At 37.7% G+C, this 27,286-nt stretch overlaps 1 protein-coding gene across 1 annotated transcript; it reads right to left on the minus strand.

Annotated features, from left to right (window-relative positions):
• Positions 1-86: 86 nt before the first annotated feature.
• On the minus strand, positions 87-25,191 carry LOC137945504 (aminopeptidase M1-like). Its single transcript, XM_068791428.1, has 19 exons — positions 24,715-25,191; positions 24,496-24,638; positions 24,306-24,408; positions 23,388-23,574; positions 23,148-23,241; positions 16,978-17,131; positions 16,772-16,876; positions 16,491-16,610; positions 14,851-14,964; positions 10,483-10,665; positions 3,313-3,634; positions 3,118-3,239; positions 2,937-3,034; positions 1,665-1,842; positions 1,478-1,592; positions 1,303-1,370; positions 1,131-1,208; positions 524-601; positions 87-435 (listed from the first exon to the last, which is right to left on the minus strand). Exons 1-19 carry the CDS (start codon positions 24,925-24,927, stop codon positions 247-249), a joined length of 2,664 nt encoding a protein of 887 aa, XP_068647529.1. The 5' UTR covers positions 24,928-25,191; the 3' UTR covers positions 87-246.
• Positions 25,192-27,286: the final 2,095 nt, after the last annotated feature.

The following is a 27,286-nucleotide window of genomic DNA, read 5'->3' on the forward strand; positions in this document are numbered from 1 at the left end:
ACATAAGGATTAGAAATTTTTTGGAAGTAGCACACACCAGGGGTTTCTCAGATGGCAATGGCACTAGGCTAGTATTGCTGCTGCCCTTGAAACAACTACGTTTCATATACATATAAATATGTTATCCAAAATGGTTCAAACTTATTGTGCACTCAAAGCAAGCATCAGCACTCTACATACACTTCAAATACGATCAGAAATAATTGTTGCAAAAAAATGCCCAGAAAAAAAAAAAAAACTTCTCAACTACTTCCAGTTCCCACAAGCCAAGGCTTTAACCACCTTCTCCAGGGAATGCTCATTTCTAATATTGCAAACCCACTTGGCGTTGATGCGTACTTGCTCAATGCTTTGTTTCAAAGTCATCGTAATTGATGGCATGACTTGACTTGAAAAGAAAGCACTTATCTCCTCTGCCTTCTCATCCGAAGAGAACTTCAACAGAGAATAGAAGAAAGCAGATTCTTTCAATACACAAACGATGGCTTGAAAACAGAACAGCCTGAAGAAAGATGCTGCTTACCGGCGTTACGATGCTGCTGATGAATTGCGTGAGTAGCATTCCAGAACCCCATCTTGATGAAATTAAATCCCAATTTTCCTATATGGGAACAGAGATGGCGCTCAGCAGATACATAAAACTTTTGAATAACAAAATTTAATTTGCTTGTAGGGATCATATGAATTTTAAGAATAAAATAATCTTCCTCTTTGCATGAACCAGAAAATATGCAGACATTTTTGTTACTTACCATTGCACCAAAAGACTGTTAGCGAAGGCACAACATGCATATTAAAGACAAGTCATTCCAACACTCCCCCGCACGGGGAACACCCGTGTACAAATGCAAATGCACAATCCCACCTATACGGGGACGGCCAAAGACAAAGTCCCACCTATGCGGGGACGAAACAAAGACAAAGTCCCACCTATGCGGGGACAAAACAAAAGGGGGGAGCGGGACTTGAACTCGAGACCACCTGCTTTGATACCATGTTACTTACCATTGCGCCAAAAGACCGGTCTGTTAGCGAAGGCGCAGCATGCATATTAAAGACAAGTCATTCCAACAATTTTTACCAACAGAGCAGTGGTTCTAGGACAACATAAAAATCAACTAATGTTACACCTTAAGCCATGTCCATGCTGTTTCACGGCCTTCCAAGCTTAGTCCTGCAAGCCCATATATCATATCTTGGCCACGGACCTGAAATGTGTTTTAGACACAAAAAAATTGACATTAGTCAAAGGCACATAACTGTGCCTAACAGAAACAAAATTCTAAATGTAAGTTCGATTACCTCTGGAGACAACATAAAATTCAATACTTCAAGAACAACATCTGGATCAGGACAGGATGCCACAGAGCCTACGAAGACAGGTAAAATTATTCAGTGCTTATTCTAGGCGGTATGACTCCTTGCAGACAGTTGAAGTATCTATATATCCCCCCTATTTTTAAACAAGACCACTTACTTAGAATCCGAGCCTTTTCTTGTCCCAAATCAGTCTCTCTATAAACATTGAGAAGAGAGTCAAAATCAGATCTATTTGTTGGACTGGCACTGCGCATGACAGCAATATAGGCTGCCTAATAACACAAAATTACTATGTCAGCAGAGCAGCGTGAAATGATAAATCTCAGCATCATCAGGTTATCAACCTTTTTGGTGTCTGCAGGCAAAAGGGAGGTGTTTCTATCATTTAAGAATACATGAAATCGCCGCTGAGCCTCCTTTTGAGTTTTATCATGATCCAGACGAGCCAGGGCTGTCAAGACTTCTCCTCTTAGCAATGCATTCAAGTGGTTCTCACCAGACACAGCATCCCAGCCAAGTGTACTGTGTAAAAAAAATCGGATTGATAACATAATATACTTCTGAGAACGAGAGTGCCAGAGAGAAGAGAAAATGTGGATTTAGAAAAGTGAAAATAGACAAGTGTTAGTTGGGTTTCTCAAGCATTCTATTTATAATGTTTTATTATACCTAGAATCAAACCCTAACTAAACTACCCAAGTCCTGATTACACCCATATTAAATTTAGTAAAACCAAGACATAAAGAAACATTAAGACAACTAATATCTAGGAAACTAAAGTGTCGACGTCCTCTTCCTCCATGCTTCTTTAATTTGTCTTCTATTTTCCTTCTTTGAACAATTACTCGTGAGACATCTGCGTCCATGAGACTCTGCTAGATTTCACGAGACTTCTTCTTTTACACTTCTCCTTAGTTTGAGTTTGTAATTGCAGCTTGCAAGGAAAAAGTTTACTCTATCTTGATTTGACTCACTTAATTGCTGATACACACTAGTTCTTCATCCTCCCCTTCATGAAACTCTGCTAGATTTCACGAGACTTCTTCTTTTACACTTCTCCCTAGTTTAAGTTTGTAACTGCAACTTGCAAGGAAAAAGTTTACTCTATCTTGATTCAACTCACTTGATTGCTGATACTCACTATTATTTGTGGAATATAGTTCTTAGGGTTTAGGGGGGTGCAAGGACATGGATGTAATTTTTATTATAGTTTAAATTATAAATAGGAAAGAGGGATCTGTGAATTCTAATCTCTCTTATCTTTTTTCTTCTTGAAAATTCCAATACAAAAGAAAAAATAAAAATAAAGTGGAAAGCAAAGGACTGGATAAAAATAGTTTTAACCAGTATCATAATGTTCAAAAAAAGAATTATGGATAGACAAAAGGTTGCCCTGTGAATGAAGTAACAGTTTTTATAGAAAGTGTTGACCTGGGATAAAGTATGTCATTCTAAACTGTTTTATTTTGAGCATGAGCTATCAGATATTTTTGGAAAAAGTACCGGAAAACTTCTCAAGCAGAGAAAATTTTGTCAATGTAATTAGTGCACCATGTATAGATATATATGCCAGAAGAGCAAACATGCACTCTATGTAGATGAGTAATGGAGCTTACTCAGCAGAGAACAGGAGTAGACTAATGAAAATTTGTTTCAGTTCTTTCAGAAAGTCAGGAATGGCATCAGTAGAGATCTTCACAACCTTAGTAATTATCTGCTTTAAAGAAATTGGTTAGCTATGCTTCTGAGTGATATATTTGGATGAATCTAAAATCAAGTTCTAGAGGAACATATTACATATATAAGCCTTGATACAATTATATAATCAACCTCCTCTCTGTATACATCCATCACAGAAAGCAATGAAGACAATGGCTGCTGACAAGCCTCGCAAAGAGCATAACAATCATCAAGTATGCCTGGCATGAAACAGTATTCGGTAAGGCTATCATGATGTCGCACATGGGCATATAAAATGCACAAGTTACTCACCGAACTTATCTGCTGTGGATAATAAATTAGCCTTTACAGCTGCCAGTAGTTTGACTGAAAGCTTATCATCATACTTTACCCTATAGAATCCAGTCTGCTCAGCATTAACTTTCACCCAGTACTGCTCATTCTCCCATACATCTACATTTTTATTCTCACATTGTATGTTTCTGTCCTGAGAGTGCAATAGTCCAGATATATCCATCTGTCCAACTTTTTCTTCTAGAAGGTAACTGCTACGGTTTTTATCTGGCCCAAGATATAGCGTCAGTGGAACAACCCACTGCCCATTCCCAATGGAGCCACTTGATAGAAAATGCACCTGCAGAGTCCAACATAAATTTCAGGGTTCACCAAATGCCAACGTAATTTTTTTTTTAACAGAGTGATGATTTTATTAAGTGCTATACAAATGAGTGGAGAGAGAGAGAGAAATGTCTAGTTTGTCTTCTTGTCTGCTTCTGCAAAATAGAACTGCTCCAGCTAGTCAGCTGGTTGTTTTCTATCTGCTTTTGTTTTGTCTACAGATCTCTTGCGGCATTGGTGTTACAGCTTGTTAATTGGGATACTCCTAGTTACGTCAAATTGATATATGTTACCATCAACCAAAAGTTTGTTTCTGACACAATCTCCTCTTATAAAAAATAACTCCTCCAGTTATCACTTTCCTTCTGGGTTTGAAGCACTTGGTCATGAATCTGATGAATTTTCGGTCGGCTCTAAAGAGGTCAGAGTTTGGAGGATTCTTGCAGTTGTGATGGAAGCAGGAATTTGAGGTGTGGTTAAAGAAAGAGACAAAGAGGGAAATAGATGAGATCTGAGGCAAGTTGGTGAATAGTATTGGGCTGATGAATCTTGGAATAACTTGGTTGGCTATTTCATTTTTTGTTCAGTAATGTAGGCTGTCAGCCTGAACAGGAGTTTCTGACATGGGGTTAAGGAGACTTTCACAAGAGATTGTCTAGTGTTCTTATTGATAAGAGGGCAGAGTAAACATGAGCATGGTGTCTTATTTGGTATAAAACCTGGTCAAGTTTGAAGTTTTAAGTCAACTCAGTTAAGTCTCTCTCTCTGTAGTCCATGCATACATGTATGCGATGAGTTCATGTTCAAGTTTAGGCAGTGAAACCTCTAGTAATTTTTCTTCAATTAGTTAGTTATTTCATCACTTTGAAGCAATGCCCAAACACCCATTACCCATAGCAGCCCTTTGTGACATGCCTTCTTTGAAGGATTGAAGGCGTTTCCACTTGTTTCTTTGCTACTTTAGTAAGGAGTATATCTAACCAGAGTCGACGAGCATGATTTTCTTCCTTATGTTCAGTTTCTATCAATGCAAGGGGTTGTGGGAAGTTAAGAAATCAACAAGGCTTGAATTCTTGTGTCAGTGTTTGGTAGATGTCGATCCACTGTTTGTTGGAGTATGAGAGTTGTTGTTTGCCTAGGAGTGATATTTCTTCTCTCATATTAGTTTGGGACAGCCTAGGTCTCTTGGTGTCATTAGTCCCCAGCTTGAGGGGGAGAAGTAGAAGAAGTATAAGGAAGGAGGTATTGGGAGGAGCCTACAATGAAGAGTTCCAAGAGGTGGTGAAGTTTTGATAAAACTTGGTGATAAGAGTCAAGTTTTTTCAAGATATTCAAGGGGGTGAATGGAAGATGTAGATTTTAAGAAGTGGCCAAGTGCAAGTTGAAATGGAAGATCAAGCTGAAGCTGAAAATTTGAGAGCTCATTGCTTCATTGAAGACATTGAAGACCTAAGACCTAAGTAGCCAAGTGCAAGCTGAAGTAAAAACTTGTTTTTTGAAAATAAAGAAAATTTCATCAAGAAGAGAGAAGAAAAACAAAGCAAAAAGTTGGAGCAAGATGAGAAGTCTGAATAGTGTCAACTGAAGAGAGAAAATAAGGGTGTCGGCCTTGTGTCTTCGGCCTTTGGCTTAGTAGTCATATAGCGGGATTTTCAATTGGAGCATAAATATCTAAAAGTCCCAGCTTGAAGAGTATTATTTAGGTATTTTGTAACGATTACTTAGGCGATACTATAATAAGGAAGTCCTTGCTAACAGGGAGCTTCCCTCCAATCTCTTGTTGTTATGGGATTGCTCCCTTGAGCTTTTGTATCCTTGTCGCTTTTGTTTCTTAATAAAATCATCTTTTCTCAAAAAACGATACTATAATAAGGCAGACAAGTCAAGATTAAGACCTATACTCTCCCCTATTCTCTCACGACAATTGTTTTCTTCCTCTTCAATTCTATAAATCTTAAGTATTCTTTGTAGTTTCTCAATTTTCATGGAGGAAATAGAATGCTCTAGTCATGACATGGTTCCAAAATAATATGGAGCCCATAATGAATAATTGATTGTTGTTTCGTGATATAGCTAAAGCGATATGAAACACCCTTAGGAAGAGATTCTCTCAAGATAGAAATTTGTCCAATGTTATGACCTACACTCAAAGTTCTTCTCTATGTAGAGAGGCAATAAATTTGTTTTAAAGCTTAATAGAGAGATTAGTTCAATGTGGCAGGAAATAGGGTGTATCACCCACTGACTGGGGATGAAAAAGAGACTAGTAGACAGTGAGAAGAACTATGCATGGCTTGATTTCTCCATGCCCTAGGGAAAATTTTGAGTAGCTTAGAGCTCATGTGTTAGCAAGGAAGATCCCTCTTATGAGGACACACATGCTTAAATTTTTTGAGATCAACCTGAGATGAACCTTTAGTCATGAATGCAAATTCCACACAAGAATCAAGAGGGCATGGAAGTGGCAGAGGTAGAGGACGAGATGGGGGGTTTGTAGTTGTAACCATGGTGATGATAAGTAAGTCCACAACTAATGAGTAAAATGTTCGGAAAATTTTGGTAAACTAGCATAGGTATATTAGACCACTCAAGAAAGTAGTGTGTCTAATGGAAATAAAGAATTTTGGAATACCCTATGATGAGACTGATGCAACAACTAGAAATTGTGTTTGTAACTCCGTCCACTGTACAAACTGGTCCTCGACTTATGCCAGTGCCACTTTGGCACACTCAGGTATACTTGCTTTTCATGCTACTCTCACTAATAAGTACTTTTCATTGACTCTAGAGCTTCGGCTCATATAGTAAGTACTTCCTACCTATTCTCATCCTTTAATCAGTCTTCTTTTACTCATGCTATTCTTGTTCTTAGGCCCCATAGGACCAATAATAGTCCTCTCAGATATGTACTGGGGGAGTGTTCATGCCACTTCTTCCTTATTCATATCCTCTGTTTTATACCTCCCTAAATTTCCTTGATTCTATTGTCACTTAGTCAAATTCATAAGAATCTTAACCTTTTTGTAACCTTTTTTCCTCCGATTTGTGTGTTTGAAGATTTCAAGATAAAGATAATGATTGGTGTTGGCGATAACTGAGATGGCTTTATTATTTGAAAGAGGCTGCTGATAAGAAGACTCCAACTTTGCAAGTTTTATTGTCACTCTATCTATGACATCTTTGTCTAGGACACATCCTTTCTCAATTAAGCTTCATCTACTTTTCCTCTTTTAAGCCAGTCTTTAAATTTCAAGAACGAGGCCTGCAAATTCAGGAAGTAACATAGATCTCATTTTCCATCTCGCACCATTAAAAGAAATTTGATTTTTTTTTTTTTTTTGAATTAGCTCACTCTATTATATGGGGCCCATGTTGGGTCCCAAGTACTGCTGATTTTAAATATTTCATTCAGATGTCTTTGATGTATTTATGAATTTTTTAGTGAAGTAAAAACTCCTTTTAGTGTCATAATTCACATATTCGTTCTAACAATAGGCTTCAGCATATGTCTAATCGATTTTCCTCATTTGTTCCACAAATGGGATTTTGCATAAGTTTTCATACCCCATAGGATAATGGGTGGCAAAAAGGAAAATTTGACATCCTCTTGACATTATCCACACCTTTCAACTGCATGATGAAAAGTTTTTGGGGAAGTATTTCATTGGTCTTTCTTGTATTAGTGTGTGAAGTTTTAAGCATATACAAGATCAGCACAAGCTGCAAACTAGGGAATTAGTGGGCTTTGCCATTATTTGAGTGCAAAAGGAGCATATTAGAAAACTTCTATATGAAATTTGAGGTAGATTCGAAGTATGATACAAACTCCCCCCCTTTTTTTTGTTGAAAAAGAGCGCTTTATTAATCCCAAGGATAGACAACAAACTTAAGAGGGGGCTCCCTTGCAATGAAGGATTGGAGGGTGACCCCTTCATCAGATAAGGAGTCAGCTAAATTATCAGCAGAACGGGGAACATGAGACCAGAAACAAACATAGGAACAAAGCTCCTGAATTTCAAAAAAAATAAAAATTCCAAAGATGTCGAGGAGGGGCTTTCTTCCCCAAACACCAATAAATGATAACAATGACGAAGGGCTTGAAGCTCTGCAGTGGTGGAGTCCATTGTGCCAAGTGGTCCAACATGAGAAGCAAGAATAACGCTAGAGGAATCATGAAACAAACCCCCAAACACAGCAGATCTTGGATTACCAAAAGAAGAGCCATCGAAATTAAGCTTGATAGCACCCTCACAAGGAGGTGGTGGGGGGAGGGGACCACTCAACCATGGCTTTAGACTAGGTAATGAGAGGAGGGCAATGGAAGACCAGCTGAAGAGTAAGGAGCTGCCATTGAAGTCGTCAAGAGTGAGGAGCCAGGAGATAATATGCTTAAAGATCCTGCCAGCAGTGATGGACCAAGAGGTAGCAATGCCCTTGAAGATTCACTGATTCCTCTCAAACCAGAGATACCAGGGGATAAAAGCCAGGCAGGTTTTCATCATAGTTCTGCCGAGGGAAGAAAAGTGGAAGCCCAGGCACATCTCAGAGAGGCCAAAGAAGGACTGGCATCTCACAAGTAGAAGTTTCAAACATACTGAGAAAGTAGCACCAAATTTTTCAGGAGTATGAGCAGTGGACAAAGAGGTAATCGATGCATTCATCAGAAAGCCTGCAAAAATTGCAGAGTAAGGATCGCAAGGAGGAGCCCTGGCAAGAGAGTGTCTTTGATGAGGACTTTGCCATGAAGCACACTCCAGACCAAAAATTGAAGCTTGAAAGGACCAGATAGACCCCAGGCTCTATGAGCTTTGTGGGAACCAGTGCTGGGGCAGAAGGGGAGGCTTCAAAGATGAGCAGCTTGTAACATGATGAGATGGTAAAGTTGCCCTCAGAATCAGGACTCCCATCAGCCTGTCATCCTGAGAAATCTTGAGAAAAACCTGATTGAGCTCCTTTAGCATGCAGCTGATTTCCACAGAATCAAAATCATTTAGAGGTCTGCGAAATAGGGCAGTCTAATCAATATTATGAGGGATCCGATTCCCTATTACTTCAGCTAAGGTGACTTGTTGATTGATGGCAAGGTGGAATAGGCGAATCAAAATCATTTAGAGGTCTGCGAAATAGGGCAGTCTGATCAATATTATGAGGGCTCCGATTCCCTATTACTTCAGCAAAGGTGACTTGTTGATTGATGGCAAGGTGGAATAGGTGAGGGAATAGAATTTGATACAGACTCCCACTAGAATTAGGATAGTGGAATCATCTATGTAATCAAAAACATAAATTAAAGACCCGAGGGTTGAGAACATGTATGATTACACTTTTGCAACCCCTTCCTTTTCTTCATCTATTTTGCTGTGTTTTCTGTTTTCTCATCTCACCAATACTCCCCCACTATGGGACTCCAAAAATTCAATATGGTGTTACAGCAGGGAGTCAAGTACCAAAGGCAGCAGAGCAATAACCACATGGGTAGGAATCAAAAGTCTGGCAACCAAAATCCGATACAGAAGTCTTGCAACCTAGGATCAATAAAATCAGGTATACTAGAAATTATAGAATTTCAAGAACTAAATATACAAGCATACATTTATCCAGTGATCATTGTGTTGAAAATTCACATTGGTAGTAAACAGCTTACGAAGAAGCAGGTCCTTGTTCAAATTAAACAATGCACTCACCCATACAAATACCACGATAGCACAAGGAGTACAGTCTCAAGCACAAAATTCATAATAATGCTAAAAAATCAAAAAGCAAGCAAAAGATACCAAAGTCAATCTACAGTTAGGAGCAAAACAAGCAGTTAAGTCTCCCATCTCATGTTTCTCTACTTGCCTCCTGTGGCAGCTACATGCATCACATTTGAGCTCGCCATTTGTACCCAGACTTGCCCATATCCTTACGTGCAAGCTAATACAAGCCATACAAAAAGATAAGTGAAAAACAATCACACAGCCTCAAAGTGAAAGTGGTTCCTCCAATAGGATGTTGCAGGGAGAAACCCATGCATGCCAATGAGCCAACCACCCCATTAACACTCCATAAAAGGTTAGACTATACAACCTGAATTCGTCTATATATATCAACAATCTAGTTAAGTTGTAAGTAATGAAGTCACAGGAGAAACTGTCCTTATTTCTGGTCGAGTTCTATGTTTTACATGAGAAAGAGTAGTTTTGTCAGTTCTCCAAATGGTGGTCTAGGGAGGTATTTAACTATAGTGTATCCTAAAGCAATAAATAGAGATAAAACTTGAGTAGAACCCCTAATCTCAGTGGACATAAATCATTCTAGTCCCATCTTCTTAGTTCTTCTTGTGGAGAAACTGCCAAGAGAGGGAAGGGGGGCGGGTGTGAAGGACTAGTGAGGTCAATTAATTCTTCTTGTGTATAATATTTTCTCAGCTTCTCTCTCTAAAGGCCCTAGAAAGTTGGCTGTACCTAACTTTGGGTGAAGGACTAGTGAGGTCAATTAATTCTTCTTGTGTAGAATATTTTCTCAGCTTCTCTCACTAAAGGCCCTAGAAAGTTGGCTGTACCTAACTTTGCAGTCTTCTACAAAATTGCCACTAACTTCTATATATCATGACAATGCCATTTTCTCTATTTTGTCATGTAAAAAAATTAAAAAATATGTTTTTTTAAAGTGCATCTAACTACCTATTTTATGGACTTGAGATAATATTTCATATTTCCAATATTAAGATATTTCCACCACCAAGCATGAGAGAAACACACCTTAGAATGATTTTTAAAGATTGCAAAAATATCAAAGTTTTGAGACATCCTCCTTCAAAACACATAAGATTTCAAAGGCACAATTGACATAGGGAATACGTATATAACAGATATAAATGACCTGCTCAAACTCCAATGCATGGTTCTTGGATTTTACGGTGATAACAGGATATCCTTTTTGCTTTGTCCACGAGTCCATCAATTTGTTCACTGCAATACCAGATTCCTCTGAAAGAACACCCCATAAATCTTCTGTTCGTGCATTCTTCCATGCATATCTTGTCACATATGAAGCTAGTGATCTCTGGGACCATCAAAGAAGAATGTGTGAAAAAGGAAACCATTAATATTGTATAATAACACAATTTTTTGGGTATAACCTCATAAAAAGCACCGATGGAGCAGTTTATAAAGTAATAATCAATATAATAACACACGGTTAATTGGTGCAAAACTATATGCATCAATAACATCTACGTCATTACATGAAGATAAAATCATATCTTGCCATTGTAGATGATCACAATATTGGATGCCTAACAGATTTTTACACTCTCTCTAGAGTGGCAGCAATCATTTTTTTTTAAATAAGATGCTTAATTAAAAGATGAAAAAAAATACAAACTAAAAGTGAGTTCTTCTAACAACAAGAGATTGTAGAGAAACTCCTTGCTTAGCTAAAGAATCAGCAATATTTTGCTGATCTAGGTACATGTGACCAAAAACAATCAAGAGAGGAAGTAATCTTCATTATTTGATGAAAAATTCTCCAATGTCGCCAAGGAGGGTCTTTAATTTTTGAACACCAGTCAATTACCACATTTGCATCTCCTTCAATAATGAGTGGAATATGAAAGTTGTCCCAAAAAATCACAAGACCTTGAAGAAGAGCAGATATTTCAGCATTGGTAGAATCTGAAATTCCTAATGGTCCTGAAAATGTTAGAAGCTGAGTATCTCTTGAATTTCGAATAACTACTCCAATTCCTGATTGACCAGGATTACCAAAAGAACTACCATCAAAGTTGAGTTTTAAAGAACCAATAGGATGTGAACTCCAGCTAACCATAATGGGAGGACAAGACTGAACTGTCAAATAAGTAATGAAATTCCAATTATGCCGAGGGGAAACATCTCTCATGGTGCAGAATTCAGATTGAGTGTGAAGCCAAGAGGAGATATGTCCTATAATCATTGAGGCAGTCTCATTTTCACGTCTGAATTTGCTATTAAATCTTACATTATTTCTCTCTTTCCAAATACCCCAAGGGATGTGTGCTAAGCAAGCTGATATAATAAGCTTTCCCAATTTTTAAATCCTTAAATCAAGAGTCATCTTGCACATTCCAATGAGAGTCATTGGGATGCAAAACTGAATTCCAATCTTATCAAGAACATGATCCAAATCTTCCAAGCATAAGTTGAATATAAACTTGAAAACTGCTAAAACCACCTTCAACTCAGCTCCAGCTGAATCATACCATCCAAGTTTTATATTCAGCATTACTGTAGCTAACTGTTGAGGCAGGTTCATCAATTGTTATAAGTCAGCCATCTGGAATAGCTAGTCGGGTATGGGGTTTCAGGCAATTCTACAATGATATTGTTCATCACTGTCATTCCATTTAAGTGATATGGAAACATGTTATTGGATCGGTGACTCATGCATCCAATGGCTAGGATAAGTTTGGTGTCTATAGGCCTTGTATTGTTAAAGGGGGATCTCTGCCTCTTGGGGTTTGAACTTTAAGGACCTCCTCTGCCCTTTTGATGTTTGATATAATTTAATAATTCAATGAATTATCATTCAAAAAAAATACAAATCAATGGAAGCATTCACCATTAAGAAAAAAGAAGAATAATAAGGGCAGAGATTAAAGATAAATCCCATAACATAGCATGTGAGTACCATAGCATTGGGATGGTAGCAGAATGGGTTTAGGGACTAGATATTTTCAGAAGAAGCTTGTAACATATGCAGCATTATCTTAGTTTCTTTGTGATCATTGCATAAGAGAGCAAGTTCCAAGGCTAGTGGGCCATCAGTAATGAGATATTAAGTTTCTATTCAGGCTTTTATACTAAGAAGTGCTGCCAAAGGCCATAGCTAGAAATTCTTAAGTGCTTGACAAATAGTCAGCAGGAGTTCCTTGAAAAGACTTTCTCCATGAATGGAATTGAGGCTGCTGTCACCAGGATGCCTCTAGACAAAACTCCAGCCCTCGATGGTTTCAACAGAGATTTTTCTGTGGTATTCGGCATTTCATTGCAGCTGATGTCAAATTATTGGTGGAGTTCTATAAAAAAGATATTACTTATAATAATTTGGGAGCCTCTTTTATTACCTTACTCCCTGAAAAAGAGGATGCAAAGAGAGTTTCAGAGTTTCGGCCTATAAGTTTGATTTCAGGTGCATATAAAATTATTTCAAGGCTTATTGCTAGCCGGTAAAAGTCTATTCTTCCTAGCATAATCAGTAAGAAGTGGAACTCTTTTATGAAGGGCAGGTTTATCCTTGATGTAGCAATTGGTGTTGGGAGTGGGTAAGGGTCGGGTTCCTGAAACCTAAACCCCGAGCCCAAAATCAGAACCCGGAAAAAACACAAAAAAACCTGAAATGTCTAACCCAACCACCACCTGATCATCGTCCCCGCAACCCCGTCTCCTTAAACCTGACCCATTCCTGTAAACCCAACCGATCCTTGACCAGTCCCTACCCCATTTTATATCCCCATCTCATTCCTAAGGGTTGAGTTTGGGAAAACCCGTCCTCGGCCGAAAACTTGACAGGTTCCTTTTCCTTGCTCCGTCCCTGACCCCTGGGGTAAAACCAAAACCCGAACCTGGTGTTTTTGGGTCTGGTTGGGTCGGGTTTTATGACCCATCCTTGGCCCAAAACCTGACGAACCCAAACCTGGGGTTTTCAGTGTCAGAGCTAGGTGGTTCCGTCCACCACTGATGGGTTAGGTACTTGGCTTTCCGCACTTAACAGACCGGTCTGTTGGGTTGTATTGGCTAAGCGTTTGACATTCAGGTCAGGTCGGGTCGGGTTCCCCGTGAAACCTGACCTGATGACTACCCCTAATCGGTGTGCATGACATTGTTGATTGTTTTTAGCAGGGTTCCCAGCCAAGGTTTATGCTGAAATTAGACTTTGAAAAAACCTTTGACCGGGTTTGTTGGGGGGTTTCTTGACTTCTTAATGGCAAAGACGAGCTTTGATGTTAAGTGGAGAAAATGGATAAGTAGTTGTGTTTCCTTTGCTGTCTTCATTATTCTCATTAATAAGAGTGCATGTGATTACTTCAAAAGTTCTAGAAGGTTGCATCAAGGGGATCCAATCTCTTCTCTTCTTTTCAACAATATAGGAGAAGGTTTGGCAAGTCTTTTTAGAGTAGCATGTGAGATGAATTGGCTGAGCCCAGTCTTTGAAGATGGCAGATTTGATGATACTATGGTTTTTGGAGTGGGATTATTTACTAGGATTAATGCCCTTCTTAATTCTGAGAAAAGGGGCGCATATCATTAAAAGCCTGAAGCCAAAGAAATTACAATGTAGGGGAGAAGGGTCCCTAGCAATGTAGGGGTACCTAACAATGAGAGATTGAAAGCCCAAAGACCTTCTTCCAAATGGTATTAAGAGAAAATCAATGGAAGTTACTTTGTCCCTCTCCCATAAAAAGAGAGTGCTTAAGCGCCCTAAAGACTTTATCCCCATCAGTTTACTCTCTAGCTCCTACAAGCTCATTGTCAACTGGCAAATACATTCATGTTTCTAACTGGTGGGCTAAAAATGGGGCTGAAAAGACCTTGTTATGGAAGAATCCCTTCCCACAGAGTAATTAGCTTTTTTTTTTTTCTTTACCATATTGTACTCTTAGAGCTCATGTAACTTCATCTCTTATTTTTCATTTTAATTTTCTTTATTGAAAAGACTTCATATCTGAATATAAAAACATTCTCACTGTTTTGGGGGAAAATGAGATGTTTTGTTTAAGATGGCAAAAATTACAACAGGAACATAGAATGGTTTTGCATTTAACTGTATTTAAATTCTTGGGGTAGGAGTATTAAACTAGATTGTCGCTTTATCTTTAAGTCAAACTCTGAAACAAAATTCCATTTAAAATCAGTTAGCTTAGGAGTCCTATTTAGTCTCTATTTCTGAGTGTTCTAATTCTTGCACAAAAACTTTTAATAATGAAGAGTCTAATTGTGTTGAGTTGGTTCTCTCATTTGATTCTTTGTTTCTCCATTCTTCTTTCTCAGTTTGTTATCTATTCTTGTTTCTTAACTTACAAAAGGTAATACAAGAAAACAGCTTTACAGCTTTCACACAACCACTACAGAGAAATAATCTGTTTAATGAATGTCTTTCAAGAGAGCAGAGAAAATGAATTTCCTTCTATAAATTTCAATAAACAACATTAACATTAGTTTAAGTAGATAAACCAATTATGATGGCAGCATATAAATAATAAACTCTCACTTGAAATATGTCAGCACCGAGATAGTCTTGCAACATTCTAATCATAGAAGCACCCTTGTTATAGCTTATTGCATCAAATATTTCATCAACTGCACGCGCATGAGGCACCTCTACCTGTACATGAAAAACTATAGTTATGTTGTAAAGAAAGACTGATAATCTGACCACAAATGTTATTACATTTTACAACAGGAACAAGTTGATATTACAAAAGCACAGGATCTTGCCCTGCTTTTGTTAATGGAAAACAATGAGAACAATTTTATACTAATAGAGGAAGATACAAGACATTTACAAAATTTATACATCATATGATACAAGAAGTCAAACAACCAAAAAATAAAAGACATAGGAGGCGTCTCAACTTTGGCTAGTTAATTTTTGTCATAAACCTGGCCCTACTTCAAAATGATATAGAATGTTCCAAGTCCATCTGTTTCCGCTGAGTAACCTGCTTGTGTTCAATGTAGCCTGTGTGTCTTGTGAAAAATTGTTGGGAAAAATTTTTCAGTTTATTGAAACGTGGAAATGAGAGCTTTTATTGAGGGGAGGAAACTAGAAGGCCCCATGCCACAAGTAGAGGTAAGTCAAAAGCACTACAACACGACTAGGTTACAAGAAAAGTATGTAACAAGGTTGATTAAATTTAAAATATCAGTTCTCTCTGATACTGGGGCAGTGTGTTTAGAGACCCGACCACAAGTTGTCTCTCGGGAATTGAATTTTGATTTTTTTCCAAGAGGTTCATCAACATAGTGCGCAAGAGAAGGTAGGGTGGCTGGGTCTGAATTAGCAGCAACAGGCACCAAGAGATCTTGACTCAGCCATGTCAATCCTCCTGAGTTACGACTTTGGTGTGTGATAGCCGAGCAATGTCAAACCTTCAATTGAGGTTGGTAGTTTCGCCGAGCTTAAGTAGTTATCTGAAGAAGCCAGCAATGGTTTGGAAAACTTCATCGACCCAAATTCAACGGGAAGGTCTTGTGGAGGTAGATCCTTTCCATTCAAACGTTTGAGAGCATGGGAATGGGCAATTGGCATTCTAGAAGAAGAGGATATTGTTACAATCTTTGATCTCTCTCTCTCTCTCTCTCTCTCTCTCTCTCTCTCTATTGCCCAGAAAGAGGGATCTCTTGCAGAATGAAGTCGTCAATAAGTTCTCCAAAGTTATACGTAGTTGTATAAATGGTGCTTGAGCCCGATGGCTTCTCATACCAGAATCTGGTGGCATTGAAATCACCACCTAAAGCCAGGCTGAATCGGAGCTTCCAACACCACCATTATCTCCTACCAAACAGTGTTTATTCTACCATAGTCAGCTGGACCATATCCCAGTAAACCTCCAAGTTGTAACAATTCATCGTTTCTTCTACCATAGCCAGGCTGGACCCTTAAGCTTCTTCAGACACTGAATCCACTAAATCTTCTCAAATACTTGGATGTAACAATCCATCCCCTTAATATGAAAAAAAAAAGAGATAAAAAGTCATCCTTTCTTCTATGTTTGATTATAGACATGTTTTTAGCCCCTATGGGGCCTCAGCTGGTGACGCTAAACCAACATACAACAAAACATTTTATACTACAAAAAAACCTATAGAAATGGATTGATTAAGTATTACAAGCAGATGAAGGTTTACCTCAATAGGATGTGATTCTGCCAACGAATCCAGCCTCAAACCCTGAGCTGTAGTCTGGCCTAGGAACTGTGTCCAAACTTTCCACTCGGGAAACAATGCATCAATGGCTAAATAGCTAACCTGAAAGCATATTAGTTGATGAAGACCATTTATGAAAAAACAATTGAATAAACATTCACAGGTAAAAAGAAAGAAACTAAGAAATAAAAAACATAGGTAAGATCACTGAGTGGCAAATTGTCCTTAATATGTAAAGGGCAAAGGAAGTCAACGAGACATACCCATGTTGCAAAACCCTCATTAAGCCATAAATGAGTCCACCACTCCATTGTCACAAGATTGCCAAACCATTGATGGGCCAGTTCATGAGCTACAACTATTGCAATCTGACATCAACAAATATGACTGGAAAATGAGTAATAAGTTGAAACTGGTTCTTGCTCTCTCCATCTAATAGTATCACAAGTCACATTAACAGCTTCATTACCCATTGCTTGTTAGAAGCTTCACAGTGGTTCTCATCGTACAGAAGTGCAGTATCACGGTAGGTAACCAATCCATAGTTCTCCATAGCACCAGAAGCAAAATCAGGTACAGCTACCATGTCCAGTTTAGGTAGTGGATATGGCATTAAAAAATAGCTACATAGGTCCAGAATACAATCACAATTATCAAAATGATTACCAAGAACACTCACTAAAAAAATGACATTCTTTTAATTACAACAATTTTACTACAAAAAGGGTACCAAATAGGATGGCTGATTCTTTGGCCAGATTTGGTGTATCTTTCATGCATCATATTGAGAATCATTCATGCCCTATTGATCTTGGTTGATTGCTTTGTTTTTATGTTATATGTTTCTTAATCATCTATATTGTTTGGGACGAGTTTACTTGTTCTGACAAGTCATATGCTTTGTAATTTTTTTAATATTTTTCCTTTCTCTTAATGGAATCTCTTAATCATTCTTCTAAAGGGAAAGCAGATGATTTACTCAGCCCTTATCGCCCATGAACTAACTGATTATCAGAAAAGATGAAGCCTGCAAGGCTTGGTGGTTAAATTAGACTTGATGGAAGTGTTTGATAGGGTAAACTGGAAATTCCTGACCTATACCCGTGAAAAAATGGGCATTGGAAGTAAGTGGAAGAGAATTTCTAGTTGGCATTTCAGCGCCCTCCTCTATCCTTATTGGTTTAAGAATTCAAAGGGTTTAAGACAAGATGATCCCTCATCTCTTCTTTTCACTAAAACATGGGTTGGATCTCAAGTTTCAATGCAAGCTCCCCTTAATCTGGCCTAAAGTCTAGAATATTAGAATATTCGGTGATGGTGAAGTCAATTGTCTTGATAGAATTCTCCAATTCAAAATTCTTGAAATGGATACTTCATATTTTGAACTCCCACTCTTTATTTGCAAACTGTTATGGTCCCTCGCCATGGATCTAGTAACTCGGCGAAATACTGATGAATCCAGCACGTACACGGGTTTACTCTCCGTAAAGAACCAAGAATTTCATCTCCAACCACTCTAAGTTGGAAATAGAATTCTTTTTCTCTCACAAATGAGTTCAGACACTATTCACGCACAGGTAATTTAATAATAAAAGTCAACCTTATGAACTTAGGAAAATCAATCTCAATTTACCTTTTTTAACTTAGGTAAATCGTATCCCCTGTTTTTGCCGTGAAATACCCTGTTTCGCCGTGAAGGGACCCTGTTTCGCCGTGAAGGAAGAAGAGTTCTTCTTCCCGGACAGGGTTCGATTCTCTTCCTTCGTCTTCCGTCTTCGGTTCCGTGAATGAAGCAAGCCTCTTGCCGTCACGATGAAGCAGCAATTCCTCCGCCCTCGCTCGGCTGAAGAAGGGGTTCACGCAACCCTTCTTCCTCCTTAGTTCCGTGAAACACCAGGTTTCTCTCCACCCCGTCAGGTAGAGATTTCCGATTCTCTTCCCTTCTCAACCTTCCCAACCCACTCACACAAGCTCTAACGCCGAAGGAAAGGTTCACGCCCAAAATCCCAGAAGTGGGAGCTCGAGGAGAACCTAGATTAACCTAATGTACTCTAGTTTAAGCTAAATCCGAACTTAGGTTTTATTTCTCCATTATTACCCCTTAAATAGGGTAATTAACATCAACATAGGTTAGGGTTAAAAAACCCAATTCTACCCCTACCTTTAAGCCTTATTACAAATCAATAAAATTCGAAATTAAAAGCAACATAAATAATAAAAGTAAAGTAGATGACTCAGTATTATTGAGTCCATAACATCTGCCCCCCCTTGGAGATCGAGCTTGACCTCAAGCTCGGAAGCTGGGTAGACCTGGTGAAAGTTGTCGAGCCGCTCCCAATTTGTGTAGTTGTGGCCGATTGCTGCCCAGTAATGGCATGCAGGGAGATGTCCGGTGGTTCTTCCTCAATCATATCCTCTGTCACCTCGATATCCTCATCTTCAACCTTATCGATCAAAAACAATCTTTTGCACTGATGCCCAACCCGATATGGTTCATCACAGTTGTAACATAGATTCTTAGCCCGCCGTTCTGCCATCTCAGCACTTGTCAATTTTTTTATATAAGGAGTTGTAGGATGACTAGATCTCGGATCCCCTGTCAAAGTAATACCCGGGTTGTTTCTCGGAGGAATGCGCTCCCCTGACCCTGGAGGTCGTCTGTGCTGTGCCTGCTGTCGCAATTCTAAAGCACGAGCTATATTCATAGCGCTGGATAAGTCAACAGGTGAATAGAGCTCTACCTCAAGCTTTAAGGCCTCCGTCAGTCCTGCTGTAAATAGCGCCACTTGCTGATCCACTTGTACCATACTGCTGGCTCGTGCTAATTTTTCCTGGAACAATTTTTGATATTGCTCCACGGCCCCAGTTTGGCGTAGTAAAACCAAATCTCCCAAAGGGTTACTGTAAGCCGGAGGACCAAAACGGAGAGAACACAGTCGCTTAAATTCATCCCAATCTACCACCTCGCTATCAACCTCAACTAGCTGGTACCAAAGTTGTGCTTCCCCTAGTAAGTGGAAAAGAGCTACGTTGACTCGGTCATAGGTTGGGACTCGCTGATGGCTAAAAAATTTTTCACATCGATACAACCATATCAAAGGGTCTTCTGACCCATTAAAAGTAGGGAATTCCATTTTAGTATACCTAGGAACAGTGCCTCCCCCTTGGTAGAAGTGTCCCCCCGAAATGAGGGGTCCTTGCTGTCCCGAGAAACTCGTGCGCCTCGGAAATTCATCTCCCCCTCTGTTATACGAATGGTCCCCTCCTCCCTGATCTGGAATGAGGGGTATAGTGCCTCCCCCCTGGTTGAGGTGTCCCCCCGGAATGATGGGTCCTTGCTGACCCGAGAAACTCGTGTGTCTAGTAAACTCATCTCCCCCTCTGATCTGTGAATGGTCACCCGGAATTGGGTTTTTGCCAGTGCTCAGACCAGTCTCCATGTTATCCATCCTTCCTTTCAAGGTTTCCAAACTGAGAGTGAACTTTTCCTTCAATGCAGCAAATTTCTTGCCAGTAGTTAGACCACTCTCCATGCTATCCATCCTTCCCTTCAAGGTCTCCATATCGATATCAATTTTTGAGAACCTCTCTAGGACAGTATCAAATTTTCTTTCAAGCAATTCAAAGTATTCATTGGTGCTTCTCTCTGCCGGGTTACCCTGCTCTGATACCAAGTTATTATGGTCCCTCGCCATGGATCTAGTAACTCGGCGAAATACTGATGAATCCAGCACGTACACGGGTTTACTCTCCGTAAAGAACCAAGAATTTCATCTCCAACCACTCTAAGTTGGAAATAGAATTCTTTTTCTCTCACAAATGAGTTCAGACACTATTCACGCACAGGTAATTTAATAATAAAACTCAACCTTATGAACTTAAGAAAATCAATTTCAATTTACCTTTTTTAACTTAGGTAAATCGTATCCCCTGTTTTTGTCGTGAAATACCCTGTTTCGCCGTGAAGGGACCCTGTTTCGCCGTGAAGGAAGAAGAGTTCTTCTTCCCGGACAGGGTTCGATTCTCTTCCTTCGTCTTCCGTCTTCGGTTCCGTGAATGAAGCAAGCCTCTTGCCGTCACGATGAAGCAGCAATTCCTCCGCCCTCGCTCGGCTGAAGAAGGGGTTCACGCAACCCTTCTTCCTCCTTAGTTCCGTGAAACACCAGGTTTCTCTCCACCCCGTCAGGTAGAGATTTCCGATTCTCTTCCCTTCTCAACCTTCCCAACCCACTCACACAAGCTCTAACGCCGAAGGAAAGGTTCACGCCCAAAATCCCAGAAGTGGGAGCTCGAGGAGAACCTAGATTAACCTAATGTACTCTAGTTTAAGCTAAATCCGAACTTAGGTTTTATTTCTCCATTATTACCCCTTAAATAGGGTAATTAACATCAACATAGGTTAGGGTTAAAAAACCCAATTCTACCCCTACCTTTAAGCCTTATTACAAATCAATAAAATTCGAAATTAAAAGCAACATAAATAATAAAAGTAAAGTAGATGACTCAGTATTATTGAGTCCATAACACAAACTGTTGGCTTCCTGAAACGAGAAGCTTCTTTCATTGGCCAGGAGGGCCAGACTCATTTAATCAACTCTGACCAGACTCTTAAATTATATACTCTCTCTCATTCCATGTCCCATTAGTAGCTCCAAAAACCTAGAAGCAATGGAAAGGAAATTCCTTTCATAGGAATTCTCAGAAAGCTTTTAAGTACCCATTGGTTAAATGGGATACGGTCTGCCTTAGCAAGAAAGACGGAGGTCAAGGGAGTAAAAAAATAAAATGCATGGACTCCAGCACTGCTTTCGAAATGGCAATGGAGATTTTCAGCAGAAACAAAGAGGCACTAGAGGAAAGTCATATGCTCTAAATATAGAGAGACCCTCAAGAGTGTCTCCCTTCCCACTCAGCAGCAAATAGAACATCCTATTTATGGACAAATGTCTGTAATCTACAGGCATCGTATTCAGAAAAGCTTCATTTTCATGTTAAGAGCAGGACAAAAGTTAAATGCTGACTAAATAAAGGGGTGAGCTCCAATAACCTAGGTTCAGAATTCCCAGATCTTTTTGGACTGGTACTCAATAAAGAAATCACAGAGGCTAATTCCAGAACAGCAAATCCTACAGGTGGGCATTGGAACTTCAATTTCAGAAGAGCATTAAAAGAGGAGGAAGCTGATTGTGTTATCAGATTGCTGCAGCTCTTGGATGGTATCTTCATTTCAGATTAGGTGATAACATCCCTTTTTGGTTTTCAGACTCATCAAGGATCTTTACCACAGCTTCATTTTACAAGTCTCAGTGGTCATATCAACAGAATCCGATTCCGAACAAGTGGTAGCTTGAAAATATATTGGCCCACAAAAAGTTAATTCATTTCTTATGGACAGCAGCATGGGAAAATATTCTAACATGTGATGAGTTATGCTAAAGAGGACAGCAGATTGTTCACCTTGTGATCATTTATTTCTGTATTGCAAGGTAAGCAATGTGATTAGATGGGGCAATCCAGTGCAAGAAGACTCCCTTCCCCCATGGAAGATAGATACATATTTAATGAAATCAAGGCAGTTTGTTTTCCACTCCAGATCTCTTGACAGCATGCTCCTTCCATGCTCTAGTATTTGAGGTCTCCATCCCCTCTGAGGGTTGAGGTGTTCTTCCACCTCTTAAATTTGATTTTATTAATAAAAAAATTGCAAGTTCAAAAAATACTTTAATGAAATTATCAACTTATGTGATCTTCAAGTGATGTGGTCCCATTATGCTTGGTGCAAATGGATTGGCAGATTCATTGGCTAGGATCAGAGCTTCTCTCTCACATATCTTAGAGAGCAATACTCCTATAGGCATTAGTTGAATCATTTGTTTTGGCCAGTTCTTGACTATTCTTATCAATTTTAACTTATGCATGTCTTTTTTGTTTTTTTTCCTGTGCTTTCTTCTTTGGTTTATGTTGGAAGTAGATAAAATGGTCAGATACTAAATTTAATTTTTTTTCAACTTTCAAAAAGAAGTGGATAGCAATTTCCTTTTTAGGACCAATGTACAGTGCAAAAGCAAAGAAAAAGCAGTAACTGACACAACAAGTAGGCTGGTTAGCCATGCATGTTAACAACCACCTATTGGGAGCATCTACGGGGGCAACTAACCTGTAGGCTCCTATCTACCTATCTATCTATATATCTATCCATATAATATATATATATACACGGCTGATCCAATACGAAAAATCATTTTGGTGCGAAACATGCGAAACAGTTGAGATAGCCGTTGATCATGATCAGACGGCCAAGATAGTTGTTTCGCACCAAATGACTTTTCGTATTGGATCAGCCCTCTATACGTATATATACATATTCATATATGTTATGTATATTTTATTATTTTATATTTAAGTGGGTTGCCCCAGACAGGAAGGATCTGGGTTCAGGTATACATTTCTGACTTGTTTAATAAATGGGTTGCGTTTGAGCTAACCTGTTTAATGATGGTTAATCTGACCCAACCCAAGGTCTCCCCTATACATAGACACTATGAGCAAAGACAAATAACTGAACTTTATTTAGTTTTGAATTTTATAAAGAAATGAACTAACTTAATGGCCAAAAAATAAAATTATAAAATAACTTACTCCTTGTATAATGGAAGAACCTTCACAGCAACATCTAGAGCAAATTTGCCTTGATTGCTCTTACCAAGTGGACAGTATACACAAACTTTAGTCCCTGTTATTATTGTCCAACTTTAGACAAGGTAAGAAGATATCTAATAATATAAAAACTAAACATTTGAAAGTTTGGGAGGTAAGTTCAGAAAAAGTGTCATTTAAAAAAAAAGTTCAGAAAAGTGAACACGGGTTTCATTTGCACACCATCAGCACTTGTGTCTTCGATATGATCAAACAAACCAACGACTATTGCCACCAAATAAGTTGACATAATCGGAGATTCGTCAAAATAAACAATCTTGCGATCCCCATCAAGTTTTTCCTCAGCAATCGTCATGTTAGATAATGTTATCATATCTGATGGTACTTCTACTGTAATTTTGAAAGTTGCCTGTCATGTTAAATGTAGAATGTAAGCACTTCTTTCAAATAAAAGACACGTACCCTATATGTCACTTATAAGTATGCTTCAGTAGCTGAAAGGCAGTGTTCACAAGAACTGGAAAATATAGAGGAGAAAGAAGATCTAAAAGCAAGATTGTCAACCAACAGATACAAAAAGAAGACATAAAGGGGTGATCACATACATACTCCTGAGATCTCGCATGCATACTACATACCCTTGGGTTTCAAAACAAAAGTACAGACCATATAGTAATAGCTATGATATCTTCAAACTTGGTTGATTAATACTAGCCACAATAACCTAAGGCCGTGTGGTCTGATGGTATTCTCTTTACAACCAGGAGCATCAGGTCGCGACTTCGAATCGCGCCAACAAAAAAAAATACTAACCACAATATGCAAAAAGAAACAAAAATACCCTCATACAAATGATAATAGGACTCTTTAATAATCATACTATCATCTCTGAGTATGTTAGTACGTTTCATATCATGGTCAGAGTCAATTGGCAGAACTTAATGGGAAGCCAAATTCCAGGATATGTAGGTATTGATCAATAATTTGGGGGTATGTAGGTTAGAATGGCAGTTATCATACCTTTTAATCGAGCATCCGTTTATTGATATAAGAAACAGAGATGCTCATAATCAGGTGGTCGATGATAAAACCACTAAAATACTCCTTTTAAGTTGCCGTCAAATAAGGAAAGATAATTACCTTCAGCGCAGGTTCATCCCAACACGGAAAACAGCGTCTTGCATCAACAGCCTCGAATTGTGTAACGGCAATATTCCTCTTTTCTCCATTGACAACATGTGTACTAGCCAAAAGTTACATAGTTGTTAATTAAAAAGGGCACATACGCAACTGAAAAAATGCGAGAGAAGAAGACAGGAAAGTGGGATACCTTCGGTAGAAGCCCTTCATGTCATCATTAAGAATCCCGGAAAAGCTAATTGACAATGTTCCCTTTGTAACTGGAAGTACCTCATCAAAACCCAAGACGAGTATCTCGTCTTCTTTAAACAAAAGAATATTGGAAGGACGAAACTGTTGAAAGTAAGAGAAATTCTTCAGCAGTAGAACCAAATCCAATCGATTCCATTTCTAGAAGTAACTCATATACCTGCTTCTGATGATCAGAGAAATGAACTGAAGACCCATCAATGACAAGATCAAGAGAATTAAGGACGATTAATTTGGTCTCTTCGACGATATCAACACTGATCACAACCGTGCCGCTAAATGTGCACGCTGTGAGGTCGGGTTTCAGAGTCAGATCGTAACTTTTCGGGACGGCAAATACCGGGAGCTTTACTTGTCCTTTGAATTGATCCATTTTCCGTTCGTGTCTTCCAGGTTTTTTTCTCAATCCGGTGGAGAGCGATTATAGTCGCAATAGCAACAGCACAGAGTGTATTAAACCTAGTAGGTCCCACTGGCCGGACTTCGCTGAGCTAACTGCCTATCATTGATTGCACTACGGTCAACGTCAGAAGCCTGAACAAGTTGCCGTATTCAAATATAAAGTTTAGGATTTGCATCGTTTGACGTTTGACAAGTTCAAGGATAAAGATGATCTTTTTTTTTTTTTTTTCAAGAAGTGGATAGATGATACCCCTAAGCCACAACGGCAGTCAGTAGTCCCGTTGCAACTCTCTCGTAGCTGGGTCTCTCGGCAAGATGATTAGTTTTCCGAAACTGGTTGCCGAATTCTGACTGCGGGGAATTAGTTAAACCACATTTGGAACTAAAAAGAAATTATATGCATGTAAATAAACATCTTATTCAACTCAGAACAAAACTTATCTGATACTTACAGTCCCATATTACAAAATCTACACAATAAACGTCTTTTGTATTATCTTCCACCCCATGGTGATGATTATGTTGAACTGCAATCACTCTCTTGTGTGGTATGTTCATCACTCTCTTGTCTATGGGTGGTCAAGAATTTTTTTTTTTTTTTTTTGAGGTTCTCTTCTCCATCTCTCAGCCAATGCAACTTCCATCCATTGGCATTTCAGGGTAACTTTGTCACATAGTATTCTTTTCTAACAATGTGTATATCATACATGTCGATCCTCAAGTAGTATTTCTTCAATGAGTTATATTTTTTTATCAATTCGAAGCATTCGACAAACACCCGTTACCCATAGCAACACTTTATGACATGTATTCGTTGAAGGATTGAAAGGTGTCCATTTGTTTCTTTGTTGTCGGAGAAAAGAGTACATCAAACTAGAGTTGATGAGCAGGATGTTCTTCCTTTTAAGAAGGGTTAATGCACTTACCCAATGTTGGAAAATACTTTATTGTGTTTAGTGCCCAAAATAAAAAATATAATGTAAACAAGAAAATGGGTTAATTTTTATAATATATTTAAATAAATCATATACCGAAATAAATAATTAACCTAAACAAATATGATTACTACCCTAATAAATAATTTAAAGTAGTATTAAAATATAATAATATATTATTTAATTAAATAATATCACTTTTAAATCACTAAATTAATATAATTATAAAAATAATAAATATAATAAATATATATTATTTTATTAATAACATACGATAGAGCTTTATGTAGTTTAAATTAATAATATATTTTCAAAAAATTAAAATTTATTAGTTTAATTAATTATAAAAAATAAAATAATTAAACAAAAATACTTTATCAAATGCTTAATTTAATAATATTTTAATTATCACTCTTAAATCACTAATTTAATATAGTAATAAAAATATTAAATAAATAAATATAGTGTTTTATTAATAACATAAGATAGATTTTTATGTAGTATAAATTAATAATATATTTCCACAAAATTAAAAATCATTAGTTTAATTATTTATAAAAATAGAATAGTTAAAAAAAATACTTGATCAAATGCTTACTTTAACAATATTTTAATTACCACTCTTAAATCGCTAATTTAATATAGTTATACAAATAATATAATAAATAAAAATATATATTATTTTATTAATAACATAAAGAAAGATTTTCAAGTAGTATAAATTAAAAATATATTTCCAATTTTTTAAAAAATATTAGTTTAATTAATTATAAAAATAGAATAATTAAACAAAAATACTTTATCAAATGCTTACTTTAATAATATTTTAATTATCACTCTTAAATCACTAATTTAATATAGTTATAAAAATAATTAATATAATAAATATATATTAATTTATTAATAACATAAAGACTATTTTTACATATTATAAATTAAAAATATTTTTTCCATTTAAAAAAATATATATTAGTTTAATTAATTATTAAAATAGAATAATAAAACAAAAATACTTGATCAAATGCTTACTTTAATCCTATTTTAATTATCACTCTTAAATCACTAATTTAATATAGTAATAAAATAATTAATATAATAACTAATATAAATAAATATAGTATTTTATTAATAACATAAGATAATTTTTTACGTAGTATAAATTAATAACGATGCAAGGGAGACCGAGACTGAGAGGGCAGGAGGGAGTGTCAACACGAAGGAAAGTGGATGAACCAGGATTTCGAGGGGAATCCTAAATCACCCACTTTACTCAAGAATGAGTTCAAGTGAATAAATGGGTTCATCCATTTGAGCTCACCTCCGGTCCGCATACTAATGTGTTTGGGTCAAGTGATACAGTAATCTCTTACACTTTCACTTGACCCGCATGTGTAC

Source organism: Aristolochia californica, unplaced genomic scaffold (assembly GCF_029961685.1).
Source record: "Aristolochia californica isolate CCGP_79_NKW_82.1479 unplaced genomic scaffold, dmAriCali1.0.hap1 SCAF_12, whole genome shotgun sequence".
Taxonomy (NCBI): Eukaryota; Viridiplantae; Streptophyta; class Magnoliopsida; order Piperales; family Aristolochiaceae; genus Aristolochia; species Aristolochia californica.